A 22,498-nucleotide genomic window follows, 5' to 3' on the forward strand; every position below is an offset into this window, starting at 1 on the left:
CACGAATTTACTTCCTTTCCTTACACAACATCACTTCCTCCATACTGCTAAATAAAATCCGATTGGACGGAATTGGCCAATCAAGTGCATCGGAATTAACCAGGTATTTCTTTATGGGTTTTGCCTGACCGTCTTCAGGATGAATGAATTTGGAGACCACATCAGAGATCGGTATCGGTGAAACTATGCATTAACAGTTTTTTTTTAGTATAAGTACCTAGAGACACAATGTAAGTACTCTTCATTTCCAAGTGCAAGAAGCAAAATATTCTAAAGTAATACAAATAAGAAAAAGACACAAAACAAAGTGAAAACCACAAAATTGCACGCACAAACAGAGAGGAAGAGAGAAAAACAGCCTCAGCAACAAACTCAGGAAGAAAAACAAAGAAAGAAAGAGAAGTGGCAAGCTGATGCAGTTACAGGTGTGCAGGTACAAATCCTGTTGGCGTTACGAACGATTGCGCAAGGAGACCAGACAAGACTACTACAAGCTAATCAGGTCATGACCCCATCACAGGTCAACATCGGGCCTGCAGAGGACTAGAACTTCATCATGCAGACCGAAAGTATGAGTGACAGGACCGACAAGTATGAAGCACTTACAGCTGAAGGGTTCCACGTTCTCGAACAGACAATGAGCTGTGAGTGGTTCACGGTGCCCATCGTATGCAAGTAGTACATCAGATAGCCATTTTCTGGGTGGGAAACAGGGGTGGGGGAGGGGCATTTCTGATTTCTGACCGAGTTAGCCTCTTTTTCTCCCCGGCCTCGATGCCACTGCCTGCAGTCAGCAGCATCCTGACCTCCTTTTCATGGCGCTGCTCCCAAAAGAGCATCACTGATGGGAGACTCCGCTAGTGGCATCCATATTCCTAACTGGATGGAGGATGGGGTTGGTTTTTGGGGGGAGTTGTGTGGAAGGGGGGTGCGCAGCATGAGGACATCACTCCTTGACCTCAACAACTCCGAAAGAGGGCGCTAAAGTGCTGTGCAGCGCCATATCTTCTCAGAAAGGCTGAGAGATGAATACTCAGTTGTTGCACTCCACTGCTGAAAGTCTCTGACAGAAACTCTTCTACATCACCTTCATTGACCGCTTGGTTGGTTTGAGAGTAGAAAAAAAAATCCGAATATTGATGAGATTTCGCACTAAGGGCGACAAGCGAGATGAGGGATGAGAACGGCCAATACCCGGGGTAGCTGCCCTTTATCTTCTTCTACTATGTGTGACATCCAGTAAGTGTGGTCCGAGATGTGATTCGAACTCACGACCTTACGGTCGTTGCTGTACCCGCATGATCACATGCAGCGGGTGAATATTTGACTAGACTCATTGTTTCGTTGTGAAACACAGGGTCGCCACCCGCCATTGTCCACCCTCGACACACACCACTTGCCAGCAAAGAGACTTCTTGCCTGTCCATTGCAGACCCTTTCCTTCACTATCTATTCACCCCGCTCCCTACTCCTCTGGGGTCTGTAATCAACTTGCCTTCATCCCGCTCTTCCTGATTACCATAGAATGTCTGCCTCCACCCCGTCCCCTCAAGTGGCTCACTGTTGGAACAATCATCTACGAGGCACGTGCTGACCTTGTGGGCGAATGGCTTCCGACGAGTAAAGTCTCTTAGCTTCATGTGGTAAACACTCCACTCCTCCCAAGCCATTAACACGGGTTTGCAGAACTCGATATTAAGTTCACGAACAGTGTGGCAAAGAAGAAGAAGAAAAGAAAGAAAGAAAAAAAACCCCAGAAACGCACGCGCGCTCAGAATGTAAGCATGCAATGAGGAATGCGAGTATTACACGAACACTGTTGAATGTTTAACTATGTTCGGCTTTTTTCATATAATACTCTTTTTTTTTTAAGTCAAGTCTTCGACAAAATTTGTCTGAGAATATCCTTAAATCCACATGGAAGTATCGACATGCGATTGACTGGGAATTTCTTTAAAAATTTAACGCAGCCATTCTTCAAATAGAGTGTATGTATATTTATATGTGTGTATGTGTGTGTGATTGCAAATATTCTTATAATTGCATACAGTATAAAGGGTTAGCTATATAAGGTTACAAATGTAAGGCACCAGAAAACAAACAATTATCTAAACACACATGTTCCGAGCAGGCAAAGCAAGGAAGAGTTGGCACTAACTCCGACAGATATGATAAAATAAATAATAGTTTGTAGGCCGATGGTCAGGCCTGGCAACCAAATGTTTCTAGAGGCAGGACAGGGGATAATGACCGGCCGTTCGGACAGTACTCTAAGGTAGCACAAGATGCTAATCACAGCCTAAAGACAGACAAAATTTGTGTAGGTTGACGATGAAAAACCCAACATGTGTATGTAGGTGGAAATATACAAACTCTTCCCGCTTCACCACCATGCAAAGAAAGTTTTGCAATCGTCAGGCACGCTTAACATCCTTTTTTCGTAAACAAAATGAGGACGGAGACAATAAACAAAGCTATCTGCATGTTATCGGTCATCAAACAACCCTACAAACACACAAACGTTCCATCTCAAAGAAATCTCTCCTAGAACCACTGATGCTTATCTCCCCTCCCCGTCCCTCCCCTCTTTATTACTCACGGCAAAACCACGACGGTAGCCGCACGCCGTAGGCTGACGTACGGTAGCTGCTGAGACTGTGGCTGTGCAAGACCATGGTGTTGTCGTTGTCGTCGTCGCTGGAGATGTCACTTTCGCTTTCAAAACCCTCGTCAAGCTTTCGTTCGGATCGGCCCGCAGCGCCAACGACGTGTGACGGCCGGCCGGCGGCTGACATCACTTTTAACCCGCAGCTGAGAGCACCCAATTGTTGTCTATCTAGGCCACAAGGGACAGGAGGGGGCTGAGGAAGCGGGTGTGTGGAGCACCGGGGGGTGGGGAGAGACGACGGTAGTAGTGGCAGTAGTACAGGCGACAACAGCCGCCAGTTGGAACTAGTCCCACGTTTGTTAAGGGCTGAGCTGAGCTCGTCACAAGTGCCGACGGATGACTGGAAGGAAGAAAGAGGTCGCGGAGAGGTGGCGGAGAGAGGGGTAGGAAGGAAGGAGTGTGGCTCACGATGACGGAGAGAGGCGAGCCCTCAATTTTCAGCTGTTGACCCAGTTTTTGGCAGGGATGAAATTATGTCATCGGTGTTCGATTTGGAAATTATGCCAGGCATCGGTAAAACAATAAACATTCAATGTTAAATAAAAAGTGGGCTGAAGAGAAAGAAATAAAAATGAAATAATATTAAAATACCGAAAGCAAATTACTGAAAATACCTTTTCATGAAAAAAAAAAAAAAGACAGGGAAAGAGGAAGAACAGCGAGGGGAACAAAAACAGGAAACAATTAGAAAAACTGAAAAAAAAACCTGTCCTCTGCTGTCTCATCCCTACCTCCAATAACCACGTTGTAAGAAGCCTTACAACATTATTTTGTACCCCGGGTGTAGTCAAATGTCTAGTCGAGCCACAACTCACGTAGTCATCAGCTTCATCGGTCAAGGGCACAAAAATTAGCGATTGACCATTCATCTGCTCATTCATCTAGCACGTGCATGCAGCAGTTGTCAAGCGAGGGCAAGTCGTTGCCCGGGCCCTAAATAGGGGAACATGTAGGGCAAGAGTTTGGTTTCCATAGTTACGACGCAGTGTTTAGATATCTGTCGATGGTAGTAGTGGTAAGTGTATGCTGGAGTGTTTACGTGCAAGTGTATCGTGCATCTAAGCTGCATCTTCCAGTCAGCACAAAGCTAAAATGCATCCAGTTTAAGTCTATTAGAACATACACTGTAAAACTCATCATCATCATCATCATCATCATCATCATCATCCATCAATCATCAATCATCATTCCTTGATGTTAACTTACCTTGGGACATCTTTGCCGCTGATTAATAACTACAGCACCAAAAGGACTTCACAACACCGTGTGTTCTCTACAATGTGCTGTGCTCTAAAATATCCTCGTGATGCTGAAAGGTTTCTGAGAAATAAAAACGACACGAAATAAACCGACAAATAACTTTTAGACAATTCATTCCTGTTTATACTAAAACGATCGTGGTCATACCCATCCCCTGCATCCAAACGTGCACACATACAAGAAAGAAAAGAAAGAATTTTTAAAAGTGAAATAAGAAAGAAAAGAAAATTTAGCAAAATTCTCTGTGGGAACATTATCGTGAAACTGCGCCTATGACTTGGAGGAGTTCAGCTCGGCTGCTCCTCGAAAGGAAAGCGAACAGATAAACAATGTCAGGGGCACAAGATTCGGAAAACCCCATTTTATACACACTTGTCAGTCACAATGGTGGCAGAGACAAGCAGCCTTACAGCTGAGACTAACAATGACCACGAAAACGAAAATAGTTCAAGAGGAGAAGATTCGGTGAAAAGTGCAGGATGCCTGATGGAGGCTCCAGTTTCATTTCTGTGTCTGCTTCCACAAAAGGCAGTCAAGTGTTGCACACCGCACCACACCCTGACAATGGCATCACTGGACTGTCTTCTATTTGCCACACTCTGGTCAGGAGAGTGGGGGAGGGTGGAGGAAGGAATGAGACAATGGAAGGACGCTGGTATGTTGACCCAAAGTCAAGAGCTGCTTTCTAGTATGCGATGAGCTGAGTTCAGGCTCACTGCTTGATTTGCGACTCGATACAGTAGTAATGGTAATGATATCTGATAAACTGTAAAAAGATAAATAGAAAAACTCGTCGATCATTAATTCTGTAAACAATCCCTTAAAACGACGAAGTACTTTTGAGGGTAACGGCTGTTTTTAGTTTCTTTTCTTTTGGTTTTTGGTTTATAATCTTGTTTTTTGGTTTGGTTTGTTGTTTTTGTTTTGTTGGGTTTTTTTTTTTCCTTTTTCAATGCCAAGTCTATGGTGGTCTGCAAACCAGATTTGCAACTCCATACTCTTAACTGATTTGCGAAGTGCAAATTACTAACTCAGTATTTGAGAAAGCTATTTTGACGACTTTTATAAGATGAGCGGAAAGAGATTGCTGAAGAATATTTACTCACAAAGCATGTCAACATGATGAAGGAAAGAAAATCAAACACTAATTCTGTGCAAGTGTAGCTTGCCGTTACACTAATTCTAGTTACAAGTCTTCTGTCCTATTCCTGTTCTTACTGCTTCATTCTTTCCCGTTAACTTCTATCACGTGACTAAAAATTTAGCTGACTCAATAAAGATTCATGTGAGAAAGACAACTCTAATCCAGAATCAACTAACAATATATAATCTGAGACGATCACAGGATGACCAGATAAGGGCAAAATATCTAAAGTTATTTTCTCCAGATTTAAGCAAAATGCTTTCAGAACGGTATTTTTTTTTCTATAAAACAAAAGAGGGTACAATTCAACCTTGACATCCACACAATAACAATAACACAAGACGGTAGATGAGAAACCGAAAACAGACGAACAATGGGTACCTGACTCCAAAGAGGGTTGGGGAAGGTAGACAACGAGGGTGCGGACATGGGAACCACCCTGACTGAGAAAAGTGAAGTCTCCAACACCTCACTCGATCCCTAACCACCAGAGAAAGGTCATGGGACGACCTTTACCTTTCACCTCTCAAAATGGCGTCTGATGAAGTCGTGACCCTTTCAAAATATGTAATGTTGAAATCCTTTTGTTTGATACTTCCAGGTGTTTGTGTATGTTCTTTCTTTCCCTCGAGAGTCCTTCACCGTTACACCTTGTCGATCAACTGTATATCAAACTGAAGAAGTTTTTAATTTTTTAATTATATGCCTTCTCAGATGTTTGTCGACGATGAAGCCACTGTCACTTGATCACAGATCCCTATTTAGTCCTATCCAACAAGCCGGGACTTAACGGGGTGTCATGAATCACCACCGACCCACTTACGTGCACTTGAGGAAGAGCGTGCACGCTGGGCTTGCGCGTGCGGAAAGTGAGTGGTCAGGCGCCCTCGTTGTGCGGCACACTCATCATCAGCTGAGACACAGACCTACAGGATGCAAAGATGCACATCTACAGGCAGCTAGGGGACAGTCGGCAAGCGTCTGGCTGCACTTGGCAGTAGAGACAACTCTGTCAAATGTGCGTCTCTCTTCATCTGCCCCCTCCTCCCCTAGAATCCCCCCCAACTTTCCCAACACTCCCACTTTCGATATAGTCCTCTAAGATCTGGTTTCTATACGAAACATGTTGCGAAAATAAGATCGAAACATGCGTACTAACCATAAAAAATTACCTGTACATTGTGGTTTTTCATTCGTTCGATGTGCGACTTGTCGGAGACTTTTGTCACCTCTTACAAGTCGCAGTACATTAAAACTTCTAGAACAGTCGATTCAAAGAACATTCTGGAGAAAGCGGGAGGGGTGTGTGGAAGGTATCATAGGTCAAGCATGCTACTCTGGTCATAAAGGATCCGTTTTCGGACAAGGGACGAAGGCCTTTATGTAATACCCTCCTTCCCCTCATCCAGCAGCAAAAGCACTCCTGTAATATGAGATATTAGCTTGCTTCTCCTTGTCTTTTGACAAACCAGCATAATACCGATACAACGAACATACAACATTTTTCATGTGAAAACTCCAAACAAAATAAGGCAAATTCGCGAAACTTTCCCATCCTCTTAACGACACCTTAGCAGGCGATATTTAAATGCTAATGGCGAGACTGAATAGGAGACAATGACCTAGACTAAAGTATATTAGAGTGCTTATGCCACTTGAATCTTTTATTGGGAAGATCGGCATCCATTTTGTCGAGACAACCCAAAAGATACATCTCTAAGGGGAAAAACGGGCATTTTTTTTTTTAAATAAACAAGCCAGCAATGTTGCTTATTTATGGCGAAAACTTGTTCAACTTTTCTCTAGAGTCAGTATCACGACCCAGAGTCGATTGTTCTATCAGCGTTGGGTTTTCTTATCTTATCCATGATGACCGTTCAGCAATGTGAAACAAAAAACTATTAAGAAACAGAAAGAAGACAGGGTAGCTAATTCAACCTGCCGTGACCGGGAATCGAACCACACTTTAGCGGGCTAGCAGGATTCGAAACCAAACCTTTATATTCAGGTGCTTCTGCAGTTATTACAAAATGTCGAGAACACGTCAGCTACGCCAAACTCCAATGCACTCCGTGACCGCCATCACGTAGTTACGCAACGGAGCACCCGCACCCCGCACCCGCTCCTCTGTTAACCCCGCCCCCACCTTCCGGTGTGACGTGACGTCGGCTCTTTCTGCTGTCACATGGCTGCGGGTGGTGGGGCGGATGGCGGTGTCGTCGTCAACAGCCGGACGTTCGACACTGTCAGCGCATCCGGTGTGCGTTTATGTCAACAAGGGCAGTTTAACAGCCGCAGGCACAAAAGCATCCCAACCTACATCCCGCACACTGAACGGTTGTCTGCATCTGTGAACGGTTCTCCGGCACTTGCAGTGCAACACGTCTTGCCCGCACCAAGGATCATACACACAAATGTCCAGGTCTTAAATTAGCACAAACTTATTTTTTTTTACAAGACATTAAAAGTCAAAGATCAGTAAAATAAATATAAAAATACAAAATAAGACCAAAAAGTGTAAATTTAAAACTATAACTGACATTTGCTGTGTATAAAAGAGATCAAACGAAAATTTAAAAAAAAAAAACAAAACATCAAATGTTAAGAAAATGCCCTCATTTAGAACCCTCACCTGAACATGCATACAAAGCTTCTGCAAGCATGACCGAGGACTCCAACTCAGAGTTTGGCCAATGAGTAGGAAGTTGCTCATCCGTACGTGCACAGCTGGGTCAAGGCCACGGATGAGTCAAGAACACAAGAGGGTCTGCGAGGTCACAGAGTTCGTCATCTGGAGAATCGGTTCACGAGGCTCCCTTAACTAACCCCACTGCACTACAAGACACCGCTTCCACGACTGCTCTCAAATTAAAATTGTCACGTGCTGTACGGTAGTCACGGGGCTTGACCGAGGTCAGGACCAGAAGAAGTCGAAATGCGAGCGGTGACCTCATCGTTGCATACGTCAGCTAAAGCCCGTGACACACGCCTCGAAATTTATTAAGACCTCTCTCTGACATGATACACAACATACAAAAGCTGAACAGTTTCTATAGCCCCTCAGTAGTCTGCTGCGCCCTCCCTTGTACTTCCGCCGTCGTTACCCTCCCCATAAATTAAACACCCTTTTCTGCTCAACAACAGCTGGGTACACGTGGAATTTCCGACCACAGGTCCCAGTATTAATCACCAGGCTAGGGATCTATTACAGTTAAAATCTGATAAAATTTTACATGCAAATGTGCACTTTTAACAACATTTTTTTCTCATCTAATGAAGAGAAATTTTAAAAGAAGAAATCCTTCGACTGAGCTCGTTCAGTTCACTTGCGGGAAAATAATGGAAAGAAAATATCAATATATCATCAGGCACCTCAACAATTGAAAACAAACTACTGGGTTGTCACTGCAAAGTTTTCCTCTAAGACCTCCATTTTTGTTTTGTGTGTAGCTTTTTTCATGTTTTGACCGTAGCATTTACACCAACAAAGAAAGAAATTAATTAAAACTTTCTGCAACATTCAACAGTTGCGTACATTGTCGGCTTTCGAGTAACGGCTGATCAAATAAAATGCCTGGATCACTCACATCCAGTGGTTAAAAAAAAAAAACCGATAATTTACAATCACCTATCACTTCACTGACCACAGATATTCAGTCATGCAAGCAGGTTTAGCACAAAAGAATTGTACTTTTACTGTTAATAGTAAGGGGCACAACTCCAGTTTTTGTACGCCTAATGACTGTGTAGACCTGCCTCCCTTGAAATAAATACTATGAGCAATTAGCGACAGAAACCTGTACTTTTTTCGGAGGTTTAGGGTAGATCGGAGGAAGCGAAATAAGAGGTTACCATTATTTAAATGGCGATATGACATGAGCTTGCTAATTCCACCGAGGAATCATTAGTTCTTTTTTAACAAAAGTATAATGCTATACTAAAGGACAGTCATAATAACAATCACTTCTGAAAGGCGAGTGCGAATAAAGTATCTCCTCCTGCATGCTATGCTACAGAAACTAGTGCAGACGATATAGGCGAAAGGAAAAACAAAATGTGATCAAATTTAAACAGAGAACATCGGTAAACACACTAATGATCTCTTTATCTCCCACACTAAATCCGTCAGCTCTGGCTGGGTTCAGTGCTTCGACACTGGAAAAACAAAAAACAAAACACAGACACGCCAGTAAGATTAAACTATCAAATACATGATGGATGTAAAATCACTCGATGTATCGATAAAAAAAACACGAATGTACGTAAATATGAAACTAGTGTTTGGATTTTTTTAAAGGCGATTGTGGGCTGGGTGGGTGACGAAATCATCCAGCATCCTTGTCTGGAATTCTTCAAGTTCGTCCTCTTTTCAATGGATAACAATGTCCACAGTTTTCGGACACTAAATGAGCTTATTAATATGTTTGTTCCAGTAACGAAGTTAAGAAAACCTGCATGTAGCCTTCAGGAGCACTCCTATTCTGTTTCGCTTGTTCATGCAGCTGTCTTTTAAGAGAATCGCTCGTTGTCTATAACCGCAAATTTCCGGCCTCTAATCTCATCATTATAAACCCCAAAAGTTTAAATTCAGTAAGCATGCTAAGAACACACTGACTCGAAACTGTCAAAGCAGATGACAAATGCGTGCCCTTCCAGCGCCAGCTGAAATCAACGACAGCTGTTGTCACCAGGCGCGAAAGCTCAGGGATCAAGGGAAACAACTCCAGCAAAATGGTAATATATTCAAGACAGCCACAGTTGTCTCCTACACATTTATAATGTTTCTAACATGGCGTCAACGATAAGAGTTTTACTGACTTCTCTTTTAATTGTAGGATTAGCTTCATGAAATGTACTATCTGCACCCACCCAGGTCACAGTTCAACACTGGAACTACGAACAGCTTCAGCATGTTTCCTCACATGCAGTTTTGTAGCAATTTCTAAATTCTGACATTAAAAGAGAGGTGTTAGGCATATAAAGCTTCATCTCCAAAAAAGAATTTACAAGTATTAATAAGAACATAATAAACAAAACAGAATAATATTACTTCAGTCCAAACATCCTATCTTCCAAACTTAATTTTTAGTTTATACTTTCTGATTAATTCATCAGAGGAAAAAACAAAATATACTGCTGCATGATCTTAACATTCTCTCTTAAGTTTTATGACAAAAAAAGTTTTACATCGGCAGGGACAATACCAAAAAAAATATGCATTAGTACATGTCCTTCCATACAGAGTTTCTATTTTAGAAACTGATTATAGATAAGAACCAGTCTTCTGGTTACAGAAAAATGTAGATAAAGATCTATAGGTACACATGGATGTTATGCTGAAAGATTGTATGGAAATGTGGTAAAAATACTTATGTGTGCCGGTCCAGGATGAACTATTTGAGAACATTTGACAAACATTAGAATGTCTTAAGCTGATATGACCATTTGTATAAATAGTATACATTAACAGAGATTCTCAGAGATTGCATGTTTTATTCTAAATGTCATTGCATGATTATTACCATGGAGGTACCATTATCATATTTAGAACGATTCAGACCAAAGACCAGATCATATGTACCTGGAATTATGATTATAATTGAAAATATGCTCCTATTAAGAATCTTAGCTTAAATTATTCATGTTAATAGAAAACTGGCAAAATATTGAATAAAATATGTAATGATGAATATTTTTTATTATCAATTATATCCATGGGGTAAACAGGCTGGATGTAGCAAGCAAGCACACTGTAATAATCAGCTGATAAGATACTCTATGCATCGACATAACGATACGCAATTGTTTGTACCAATGTGTCACAAGAAAGAGTGTGTGTGTGTGATAAAAATTAAATTTCTGATCAGTCTTTGGCAAAGCATTTCAGACAGCCAAAATAGTAACTTTGAGCTTTTATGCAGCCATTATCATTAGGTGCCATTTGTGCTTGCCTGCATAGTTCATTACAGGAACTTTTTTTCCTAGGTCAAGGACATTATTATCAGATTTCTTGAGAAGTATTTATTGTACATTCTTTGCAGCATCAGCAATATAACGTTTACAAACTCAGCCATACAAGAATAGTCATATAGTCATCAGTCTATATAAGCAAAAGTTAATCTACTTTTACAGACTGTATGGTTCTATACACAGTTACTACATTTGTTATACTACATTTGTTTGTAAAATCTAAATAACTGGAATCATATTGTATATTGTATTCATACTCAAAAGATTTCATTATCAAATGCTTAATTCTAGATATTAAATCATCAAATTCTACACAGCAGTTAATAAAGGTGAGGTTAAAGACTGAGGAACTTTCTTTCAAAAGACTGAAGCAATGAGTCACTTATGTCCTATACAACTGTACGTAACGAAGCTGTGCACAAAATAATTTTCTTCAAAAGCTTCTAGCAAAAGCTCCTTTCATCTGTCATTCAGAATAGCATTAAGAATCAAGTTTAATTAAAGCAATTCATATAGCATATATATATATTTAACACATATTTTTGTTATTCTACCTTATGTCACTGGTTTAAGTGCTTATACATTGAAGTATAAAGTTCTCGTAATATAAGTTTTATGGCTGCGATTGTCTGACTACGGGGAGGGGCTGGGCTTCAGAAAGTTATTAGGATGTCAACAGCTGTGGTTCAAGCAAATAAACACTGACACGTTTCACAGGCAGACGACATTACATACGCCTTGGCCAGTTACAGCTACGTGTACAGGTTACACAAGCTGCTAGCATGTCATGAGATAAGACTGCTGCACACAAGCCCACCCCACAGCTAAGGAAACCGATTCAGTTTCAACGGCACGCAGCCATGTTGTGTGATTGCGTAGATCAAACAAGTGGACAGCACTGTCCATATTTTCTGCTCCATCACAACAAACATGTAATATTGCTTGTACACGTATGAGCCTGGCATAAATACAAGCATCTGCTTCTAGTCCCCAAAAGAAGGAGTCGAGAAATACCAAATATTATCCCTCAGTACGCATGCACCAGTGATGAGGACGTGTGCCCGAAAGAGACGCCCAATTATTTTCGCACATCCCGCCACAGAGTTACACTTTGGACCGAGCTAAATGAACTTACCTTCACCTGAAGAGTCGTCGCTCATGGTCACTTCAGTTCGATGTTTGATCTTTGGACCAACGGTTCAAAGTTCACACAACTACGAAGGGAAGATTTCAGCTGCTATCGACTCGCTCCAAAGCCTGTGCGTCGAGGGCAGGTCAACAGACCGAGTCACATGGGCTGTCATGTGACCAGCGAAATCCTTGACCTCGTGACGGCGAGGCGTGTGAGCGCAGAGGTCATGTTTCCATTAAATGACCAGCTTCTCCGAAAAAAGATCGCTCCGTATCATGTATCGTGAGACGAGCGATACATTAATTTAAAAGTATATTTTTAGGATTTTAAAAAAGTTTGCAATATGAGAAAATTATCAATTACAGAAAATGTAAATACGTGCAGGTTTGTGAAAATTGAGCATTATATATACCGATATGACAAATAAATGATTATTAACATAAAATTCCTTAAACCTAAGGTTCTTGCCGGTAAATACATAGACTATGTGATTACAGTTAATCCACTAAATGAATGATACTCACAGCTCAATGGGCTGCTGTGCATGTGAGAGACAAGAAGTCACTATATATATATATGACAAGAACAAAGAATCAAACCGTGATATTTGTTGTTTTTAGTTCTTTTTTTCAGTTTGGATAATTAACTTCTATATATCTTAACTGATTGACTTCTTCATGTGCGTACGTGTTTTTTTTTTTTAAATTCAGTTTTGGGGAGGCCATCTGCGGCATATGAACATCACATAATGCATGGTTACATATTCATGTCAACAGTGTATATTGATCAACATTTCAGTTAATTTGAGGTTTCAGCTTAATAGTAAACAATATAATGACATTCAATATTGAGTGACTATATGTACACTATCATTCTGTGTGTGTGAGTGTGTGTTTCAAGCACAATATAAAAATTATTATTGATTAATTATAACATCTCAGCGTGGTGTTGTCTTAGCATGAAAGATCTTGAAAATGATCGCCTGAAGTTGAATGTCGACCATTCAAATCACACTCAGAAAGCTCAGCTTACACTCTAGGCAGTAGATTGAAGACATAATATATACCGAAAATATATTTTCAAGACCTCACATAATACTCAGTTCAGTAGAGTTCAGCTGATCTTAGCAAGGGACTAAAGGCATTTTACGAAAAATAAAATTTAGAAATGCAATTGTTTACGTCTTGTGAGTGCAATAATGAAAAACAATAACTATTGCAACCCCTAATTAAGCGGCTGTTATTCATGTTTGAAAATGCTACAACGAGATTTTCAGCGGTTAACATGATTCTTCTAACGGTTTTAATGGCTTTTATAGTCAGAAATACATCCTGTTAAGGACTTGTGGTCCTGCAGCAACTGAATCCCCTTCACCAGAAGATTGCAATCTCCACATAAGCTGTTTGAGGTTTTTATTTCATTGCTGTTCTTTTCCGCCATGTGGCATGCATTGGGAGGGCTGCTTCGTCGTCATACAGCCTTTGTTGTGTAAAACATCCCCCTGCCCCCAGTCCGGGGTCAACAGCTTCAAGAATTGTACAATGCACGCGGTGATCTGTAGAATGGGGTCAGATGGTCAGATATGGTCATATTCCGTACAATAACAAGGTACATGCCTACAGTTTTCTATAATCGGCTTTTAGTTTGTCAAACCGTGAAGCCAGCATCACGTTACACTGTCTTCTTTATAGATGCATAGATATAGATACAGTGATACAGAGATACAGTGCAATGATACAGTGATACAAAGATACAATAACAGTAATACAATGACAGCGAGAGAGAGAGAGAGACTCACGTGACGTTTATCTCATTTATACACGTCATATTTTAATTGCGTCACATTTATAGCCTGATAAGCTTTGTGTTCAAACTTCGTCATGTAGCAGAACGTTTCGTGGGCGCAATGGTAAACACCACGTAGTACCGGGTGGAAGGGAAGGGGGTAGTCAGACTCACATCCTCCCATGGTGAGTGCAGTAGCCTTGTCATCACATGCTGCAGATGCCGGAGTGCACACTGCCACGGGTGCTGCTGACCTCCCGCTGGCCTCCCGCTGGATACAGGTAACCGTCTGGCCAGCCAGCAAGCTCGCCGCACGACCGACCCGCCAACATGGCCGATAAACGGTCAGGCGGTTACAGCACGCGGCTGGCGGTAGAAGGTCCCAGAAAGATCCTGGACAAAGAAATGGAGAACATCGAGAGGGAGCGGAAGGTTTCCAGGAAGGAATTTGAGTAAGTCAGACGACACTCACACAACAGCAACACAACAGGACCTCAGACACAACATAGCTTGCACATCACAACTAGAAAGTTCTGGATCTCTCACTAGCTCTGTGCTTTTCTGAGTACTCTAGCTTAAACTACAGATAACGAGATCCTCCTCCTCCTCCTCCTCCTCCTCCTCCTCATCATCATCATCATCATCATCATCATCATCATCATCGCAGTTCGGTCGTCATCTCTATTTGTCATATGTATCATCGTCGTCGTGAATATCCTCATCGTCATCACATCATCCACACTGTCATTTTTAGAGTCCGTTCAATTTTTGTTGTTCAGGAAAGAAAAAACTTATCTCACGGGCGTAGTGGATGCACGTCAGAACCCAAGAAGGCCGAGCAGTCAGTCGATTGTAAGTAAAGACATTGAACATTTTTGCAACTTTTCTGCTTCTGTTGATTTCTCGCTGTGGGGTTGTTTATCTCTCCTACCTGTTAAAAGTCAAGCCGGTGTTGGTATGGTTCTGTTGGCACACTGCCCTTCTACACCACAGTTTGCCGGAAAAAAAATAACTGTACTAAATGGAAGAAAAAAACAAGTTTAACTTTCTTAAATCAACACAGATTTTCATTCTTTTGTATACATATATATATACACAGATGCACGTGCACACACATATACAGATATTTATTTATATACACAATTTTATATTGCACAGGAGTAATTAAGAACATTATTTCGTTATATTTGAATTAACGATGTTATTCTGTTAAGTATTTATGAAGGATGTTGACTGTTTGTGTTCTAATTCTCAGTTATGATAAATCGGACATCTGAAAGTGTTCGTTCTCTCGTACATGATTTTATTTCACATCTTGCAGACAGGAAGCTCCGCAGAGTCACAGTAAGTATGTCCAGCTTCGGCTTCTGTTATTTACTGGGAAACATAACTGCACACACTATCACACACACACACTATCACACACACACACACACACACACACACACACACACACACACACACACACACACACACACACACACACACACACACACACACACACACACACTATCACACACACACAGAGTGATAGAGAAATTAGCGAACACTCAGGACATCCTCAAGAATGCATGCATCCTCTCAGAATTCATGGGTCTGCACATTGCGATCACACAATGTCTTATTTAATCATTAAACTCATTTCTTCCTCTAATTACACACTGACTGCCCAACGACTGACGGAATGAATAAAGAAAAGAAGGACAGAGCGAGGAACTGACCCTTATTTTATGAACTTCTGCAGATTGACATATAGACCGGACAACGCTGAGTTCCGAATGGGTCTGTATGATGGGAACTATTGAGAAACAGTTACTAGGCATAGGCCAGAACTTTACTGTGTGTCGGTGTGTGCGTCTGCAGTTCTGTATATGTGTATGTGTAAGAGAGTTGGCAATATATATAACAGAAGAGAGAAAGAAAGGAGAAAAAAAGAGGCAGACAGCTTTAATGATGGTTGGAGGAGAGGGTGGGGAGTAGGGTTCAGTCTATCAGATGCTGCTCCTGATTTTCGTTTCCACCAGATCCGTTCATGGCGAAGGACAAGGCAGCCACAGAGGCATGTGACCAGTTAAAGCTTCAGTTTGAAATGACGTTAGCTGCCTTGCTGGACATTGAACACGTAAGCTGCATCTGTCTGTCTGTCTGTCTGCCTGGCTGCCTGTCTGTCTGTCTGTCTGTGTCTGTCTGTCTGTCTGCCTGCCTGCCTGCCTGCCTGCCTGCCTGCCTGCCTGTCTGTCTTTCTTTCTGGCTGTCTGTCTGCCTGCCTGCCTGCCTGCCTGTCTCTCTTTTTGTCTGTCTTTCTTTCTGTCTGTTTGTTGTCTGCCTGCCTGCCTGCCTGTCTCTCTTTTTGTCTGTCTTTCTTTCTGTCTGTTTGTTGCTTGTCTGTCTGTCTGCCTGCCTGCCTGCCTGTCTGTCTGTCTGTCTGTCTGTCTGTCTGTCTGTCTGTCTATAACTGGTCAGATGTCAGACAAACCTCACTGCCAAACATTTGGAAGTAGAACCTGACCTCTAAAGGACATTTTGTGTTAGCATTATTTTAGCGAACACTCTTCTACAGACCTTCCAAAGAATGGAATATTTTTTAAAATGACGGGACTGGGTTCAGAACAAGGAACTTGTTTCATAAAACCTTAGTTAATAGTCACATTTTATTATGTGAGAAACAGAGAAGATTCAAGCCTTAAACAACATGATAGTACTTCAATAACTTACTCCTGAAGGGTGCAAACAATGTGATAACTGATGACAGATTAATCAAGCCATCAGCAAACTTACTTCATGATCTTGTTATTTTGTTCCAGCCTATCAACACGGACAGGAGAGCAAGGTATGCATATAATTTTTAAGTTTCATAATAACTGTACATGTACGCATTACAGAAAGGTATTCAGCCATTGGTATTCACACACACACAATCATGGAAACTAACAGAGATTAGATCATAAATAGCAGAAACTGCGGACAATTATTTTTCTGAATATTTTATTTCAACCTGAAAAACGCTATTAATAATAATGTGTGCACTCTTAATGTTTTCTAAATGTTGCTACTGGGTCCAACTAAAAGTAAGTTGTAAGAAACTACAAGTGTAGGCAGTTTATGAGAAAAATGAAGATGTATATCAACAGCAGGGAAGAACATCACAAATAATGTAAACATGTTTCCTAGCTGGTCTTCGTCTGATGGAAGGTGAGTTGGCACAATCAGGAGACTAACACTGATGCTTTGTGTTCCCACTAAGCTTGAATTAACTGAACTCAGTGTTTTGCGATTCCTTGAACAAACACTGGTTTTCAACCATAATTTACCTAACAAACAGAAAAGGCCAACAACACAGTCGTCATGGTAGTGTATGTGTTACAGTTGAGAATTGTTATTAACATATTATGTTGACAGGACATATCGGTGTTGACCTCATTCTGTGCATGGTAGTGTTCTGAGATGTGTATCTCGAGAACGGAAGACGGACTATTCCACAGATTTGGAGAAAAAGTACCTTGCACTCATTTTCCCTCATTTATAATAAAAGAAAAATTTGCTCCCCACTAGTCCTTTAACAGACAAAGTGAGTATCCAATACTCACACCAAGAAATTCACAGACAAGGGGTGGAGGTGGATCGGTGTTTTACCCCGAGCCAGCAGCTTAGTCTGTACCACAGATGCTGCATGCAGACAAACAACAAAGTTTCCTAAACGAGAACTGAACCCAGGACACCCAGTCCACACTGTATTTGACGATGGACGCCCAAACTCCCAGACACGGGGAACCCAGCAAACACGCAAGATTCGACCAAGCTTGGACCAAGCTAAAAACATTGGTCCAATATATTATTGCTGCCTTCGAGAGGTCTGGACCAATGCAACGAAAACATTTTAAGAAGTTATAACAAAAGACCTAACTTTTTAACACCTTCGTCACATCCAACTGATGTCCATATCTTCTTCCAATAGCTTTGTTCATGTTTCCTGTTTTCTTTGTTCTTCCATTTGCTTGCAGTCTTTACTGTATAGTAAAGTATTGTTATTCTTTGAATACTTGTGTAGAAATGCATCTGTAGAAAATGCTGTAAATATTTACATGCAGTTTTCTTACGCAAATAGTCGGAGAGAATGAGAGGGGAGAAATCTATACGATATGATATTCTTTGATGATTGAGGGGTACAATATGATAATACATAATGTATTATGTGTATATTTGACATACTAACTGTCTCTTATATATCTGTCTCTTATGCCTGAAATCCTTTGCTATGCGTATTTGCTATGCATAGTATTTGCACAGATACAAACACGGACATACATCAAGCCAACAGTCGCCATACGATTGTGTATACACACAGGTATCACACAGGTATCACACAGGTGTCACACAGATATCACACAGGTGTCACACAGGTGTCACACAGGTATCACACAGGTGTCACACAGGTATCACACAGGTATCAAGCCACCCGACAAACACTATAACAGAGCCGTCAGTCAGGCAAAGGGACATCCCTGTTATAAACTACACTCAACTTTTTACTTGCATTCACAGTTCAGTGCCAAAGTACTAATTTTACCTACAAGATATGAAATAACCACTTCAAAATATCAAGACATCTGAGTTACCCACAGGGTTGGACATCAGGCTCTTTCGCAAGAAAAAACAGAACAGATTTTTTTCAGGGCTTCCCGCCCGGCATAATACACAAATCTTACATTTACAGTAAACAAACTTTAAAATTCTCAGATTCACCGTAGCGATACAAGTGCCATACTGACACATACATATAACACTGGGCACATCTTTCATAACTTGTTATAATACAATAATAACTGTTGATGAATATTGAGGCAAGTCTCATGGCAATTCTGGTAAGATTGTTCTGTGTTGTTCAGTAATCTCTTGTAACTGGAAGAGCAACATTGATAAACTGCTTCTCCTGCCTGCAGACCAGGACCATCGAAAGGTGGATCAGTGTCAGAAGACCCCGGATCGGCTATAACTGTCAAGACAACTGAAGGCAGCAGTACACCACCATCCTCTTTGAAGAAACCACTTACCATAGGTCAACTGCCGACCTCACATTCGCTGTGATTAAAAAGGGAAACATGCATAATAATATCAGAATTTCTTCTCAACAACCCATATCACATTCTGGGATCAACGTTGAAAAGATTAGCCTTTGTATTATTATTATTGTTTGTAGTTTGATACAGAAGGCAGTGAAGGTAAACAACTTCATTTGAAGACTTAGAATTGAATGATTTCACTTTTTACACATCATCTACTCGTCCAAGAAATTTTCTTGTAAATGCAGATGTGACTATAAAAGTTTTAGAAGTGTATTCTATGTTTATATATCAGAGAAATGATGTTTGACATTTGTGTGTGTGTCCAATAGAGGAAAGATTTTTAGCTATCATCGGACAGCCAAATGAAATTGCTTCTTCCAGTGGACTAGCAGCTTCCGCACAAGATCAAATATGTCGTTTCAACGTCCCGAGAAAAGGTCATACATAGGAACCTCTTTCTGTCTGTCCATGGAAATGTTTGTAACCGGGTATGCAGAGGACAGAAGAGGGCAATTTCACTCAGATTTTGAAAAAAAACAAACCCAGCGTCTTGTACAAAGTCATTTGGAAAAATTTTCAATCCCACTAGACCTTTAAACTAAGGCAACCCTCACTCCCACCCACCCATTCACTTCACTGTTTATTAATAGTGAACCAAGTCTCATAGCAATCCTTCTTGCTTATCTCCATCTGCATTCTAATCATTCTTTAACTAGTTTTCACTCTATTACAGTCCTTTAGAATTTTCTTTTCTTTTCTCTTTTCCCGTGTTTTGCGACATGCAGTGTCACCATCTATCAGGCTACACCATCAACAGATGGCACTACGTTTGTTGTGGATCCAGAGGTTCTGCAAAAGAATCCCTTTGCAGCCAGGCTTGTGAGTAGCAATCCTAGATTTTCACATTCTACATATTCATTCACTTGACTAGAGAAGAAACATTTGAACCGTTAAAAGATGTAGTGTGCTGTTATGTTCTCATTTCTTACTTGAGATAATTTGGGTTGAAAAAGTTTGAGAATACATTGAGAACCCGTGTTCTGAATTCTTTCAAAAAGATAGATATTTGAGAACAAGAGTTTTGAAGCACTTGAAAGTCTTGTTCTCATATTGTTGCGAATATAAAAGGTTTGGGGTTCAGAACCTTGTCTTCGCTCTAGCTCACCAAAGAGTGCGGACTTCACAGTCGCCACCAAGAAGATTTGAAGAACATGGTGGTCTGTGTTTTTAAGTTTATAAGGACTCGAGAATGGACGGACTGTCAAACCTTTAGAAGGAGCATTTCTCATCTACTTAATATTGCTTTGATGTCTGCTTGTCACATGACATTCAGCGAACTCTACGTGTATCCCATCTCTCTCCTCCGTCTTTACCTCTCCTGTACGGTTGACCAGTTTTGAACCAACTACTTTCTGCTCCACAATCGCTAACATTGACCATCAAGATACTCTGCCTCTGTACATATCTTGTATACTTGTTTGTGGAAGCTAAGAGCATATAATTTCGCTATCTAACGATCTATAACTAATTTGGAGACGAGAGTGGACAAAGGGTAGTGACAATCATCACCGCCATCCTCTGTGTTTTCTGTTCTTTGCCAGATGAGTGTGGTCAACGCCATTGCGTACCCGTCAGGTCAGGCAACAATTGTTAAGAACCAGAAGGTCCTCAGGAACCTGCTAGAAGAGTGTCGTCTGACTGTGCGCTCTATAAAGTGTGTTTCTAGGAACAATCGCGATACATTTATAGAGGATGAGGATGAGTGGCTAGGTGCACAAACACTGCATGTAGCACTCAGTAAAAAGTCAGTAAAAATCCAGTAACGTGCCTTGACCCCTGCCATCAATAGTAGGCACTAATCACATCCATTTCTAACAGTTTACATACATTTATATCCTTCTTAAGTATTATATTTTGTAGCTTTTGTTGTATTTGTTCATGAACCTGTTGGTTGGGATGGTACTGGCAATGTTTACACTGATGGTAGGGATGATGGTAGATGTTGCATTGCTTTAGTTTTCGGGGATGAGAACAGGATATGTCATAGTCTCTACATGTATCCGTCAGTTTAGCTACTGGATGTCTTTACTACCTACCACAACATCACCACAAACAATCTCCAGGACCGTCCCCAAAATGGGTTTTCTCTTTTGCTTCTGCTATTAAAGTCATATCTTGCACGAATTTCAGTACAATTTATAATGAGGTAGAATTTATCTCTTTTGACCAACAGAGCGGGAACCGATCCCAACGGCCGCTTGCAGGCTCGCACAGTAAAGAAACTCGGCGACATTTTAACTACTATCAGACCCGCTAACAGGGCCAATGGCCTGTTGTCCGCAGAGGACGCTCTGAGCTGTGGGTAAGACAATTGTTTACTAAAAATATTATTTTGAAAGATGAACAAAAACAAGTTGCACCCAAGATTCTACTAAAGTATACAACGATATGCGTTATCTTAGAAAGTTAAGGAAAAGTGAGACATCTTACAAATGCTAACCTTTGACCTCCATCTCTTGCCATACAGCTATCTACGGATCTCCAAGGATCAGGTAGGAAGATTAGAAGACCAGTTAAAACAGCGTGGAATCGACCCTGGCATCCACCGACACACGGATGTTACAAACATCAACTTGTTTGATGATTCACCCAGTACCAAGCTGAAGGCCATGCCTTTCCACCTGCCGTCCACCACTCTACAGGTGGCAGGCACTGCCTACAAAAAGGCACCTGAAAAAAAGAACCCATAGGTATTACTATCTCTGGACCCCACAACACTTGCGTCGAGTTCACAAAGCATTATCACACATACATCATTCGGTGATTATTATTCATTGAAACATGTTCTCGTAGATGCCTGGCATCCTCGCGAAGAGCGTGTTGCCGGTGACTGAGCCTTGTGGGACATCGTGAGGCTCAAGGTATGAAGATGTCTGTCTATTCACACTGACGTAAAAAAATGTCGGCTGTGAAATTTACCTAATAAAACCATCAGGGGACATCCATATTTTGTTTTACTCGTTTGTTTGTATTCTTCTGCATTCAAGAGTAGATGAAATTTAAAGGACTCAGTAATTAGAAAGGATGAAACTGGTTGGAGGGATTTAGGCTTCATGATGATGATGATTATGATGATGATGTGTCACACACAGAGAGTGTCCTGAGATATGAATAAAGGGCCAGAAGGTAATTAGGGAGACGACGAGTAGAGATTGCAGTATTCACCCGGGACAACACCAACCCAGACATGGGCTTTTCGGTATCGGAAACTGGGATGTGACTGATCCTGTAAAGCGAAAGGATGTTGGTAGCAAGAACATTTCGATAAAACGATTCTGACGATAGGGTCTAGTAGACTGGCTGGACAAATGATTCAGGAGTTAGGGCAGCATAGTCTTTTCCAGTATTTCGGACAGAAAAAGGAGTTGGAAGTAGGGGGATAGTTTCTGAGGTTATTAAGGTCAAGACTGGGTTTC

At 41.2% G+C, this 22,498-nt stretch overlaps 2 protein-coding genes across 7 annotated transcripts in view; one reads left to right on the plus strand and one right to left on the minus strand.

Annotated features, from left to right (window-relative positions):
- Positions 1–12,330, minus strand: part of LOC112576626 (hepatocyte nuclear factor 4-gamma-like) — a 38,784-nt gene extending 26,454 nt beyond the window's left edge. Inside the window, exons 1-2 of one of the 4 annotated variants that reach the window (XM_025259227.1) lie at positions 7,705–7,949; positions 3,875–3,988 (exon numbers count right to left, since the gene is read on the minus strand). In XM_025259227.1, coding sequence (XP_025115012.1) covers positions 3,875–3,884 — 10 coding nt within the window. In that variant the 5' untranslated portion in view covers positions 3,885–3,988; positions 7,705–7,949. Of the gene's footprint in view, positions 1–2,599; positions 2,953–3,874; positions 3,989–7,704; positions 7,950–12,177 lie in introns of those variants that run through there. The other 3 variants (XM_025259226.1, XM_025259225.1, XM_025259223.1) reach the window with 3 other exon arrangements.
- A 1,716-nt stretch (positions 12,331–14,046) lies between these two features.
- On the plus strand, positions 14,047–22,025 carry LOC112553431. 3 transcript variants are annotated; one of them, XM_025220636.1, is made up of 13 exons: positions 14,047–14,411; positions 14,739–14,811; positions 15,281–15,303; positions 15,704–15,741; positions 15,984–16,081; positions 16,764–16,789; positions 17,131–17,151; positions 18,900–19,015; positions 19,352–19,459; positions 19,808–19,901; positions 20,624–20,736; positions 21,256–21,384; positions 21,550–22,025. In XM_025220636.1, the coding sequence occupies exons 1-11, from the start codon at positions 14,290–14,292 to the stop codon at positions 20,625–20,627; spliced, it is 723 nt and encodes a 240-aa protein (XP_025076421.1). In that variant the 5' UTR covers positions 14,047–14,289; the 3' UTR covers positions 20,628–20,736; positions 21,256–21,384; positions 21,550–22,025. The 3 variants fall into 3 exon arrangements, with proteins under 3 accessions (XP_025076421.1, XP_025076422.1, XP_025076423.1); XM_025220637.1 differs by lacking the exon at positions 17,131–17,151; XM_025220638.1 differs by lacking the exons at positions 20,624–20,736; positions 21,256–21,384; positions 21,550–22,025 and having other exon boundaries at positions 18,900–19,040.
- Positions 22,026–22,498: the final 473 nt, after the last annotated feature.

This window comes from Pomacea canaliculata, linkage group LG12 (genome assembly GCF_003073045.1).
Source record: "Pomacea canaliculata isolate SZHN2017 linkage group LG12, ASM307304v1, whole genome shotgun sequence".
NCBI lineage: Eukaryota > Metazoa > Mollusca > Gastropoda > Architaenioglossa > Ampullariidae > Pomacea > Pomacea canaliculata.

Bases quoted from the DNA above. Each gene is read 5' to 3' on its own strand.
- LOC112553431 (XM_025220636.1), top strand. From the start codon at position 14,290: ATGGCCGATAAACGGTCAGGCGGTTACAGCACGCGGCTGGCGGTAGAA. The intron at 14,412-14,738 runs GTAAGTCAGACG...TTTGTTGTTCAG, and splicing joins GTTTCCAGGAAGGAATTTGA to GAAAGAAAAAACTTATCTCA. The intron at 14,812-15,280 runs GTAAGTAAAGAC...CACATCTTGCAG, and splicing joins GGCCGAGCAGTCAGTCGATT to ACAGGAAGCTCCGCAGAGTC.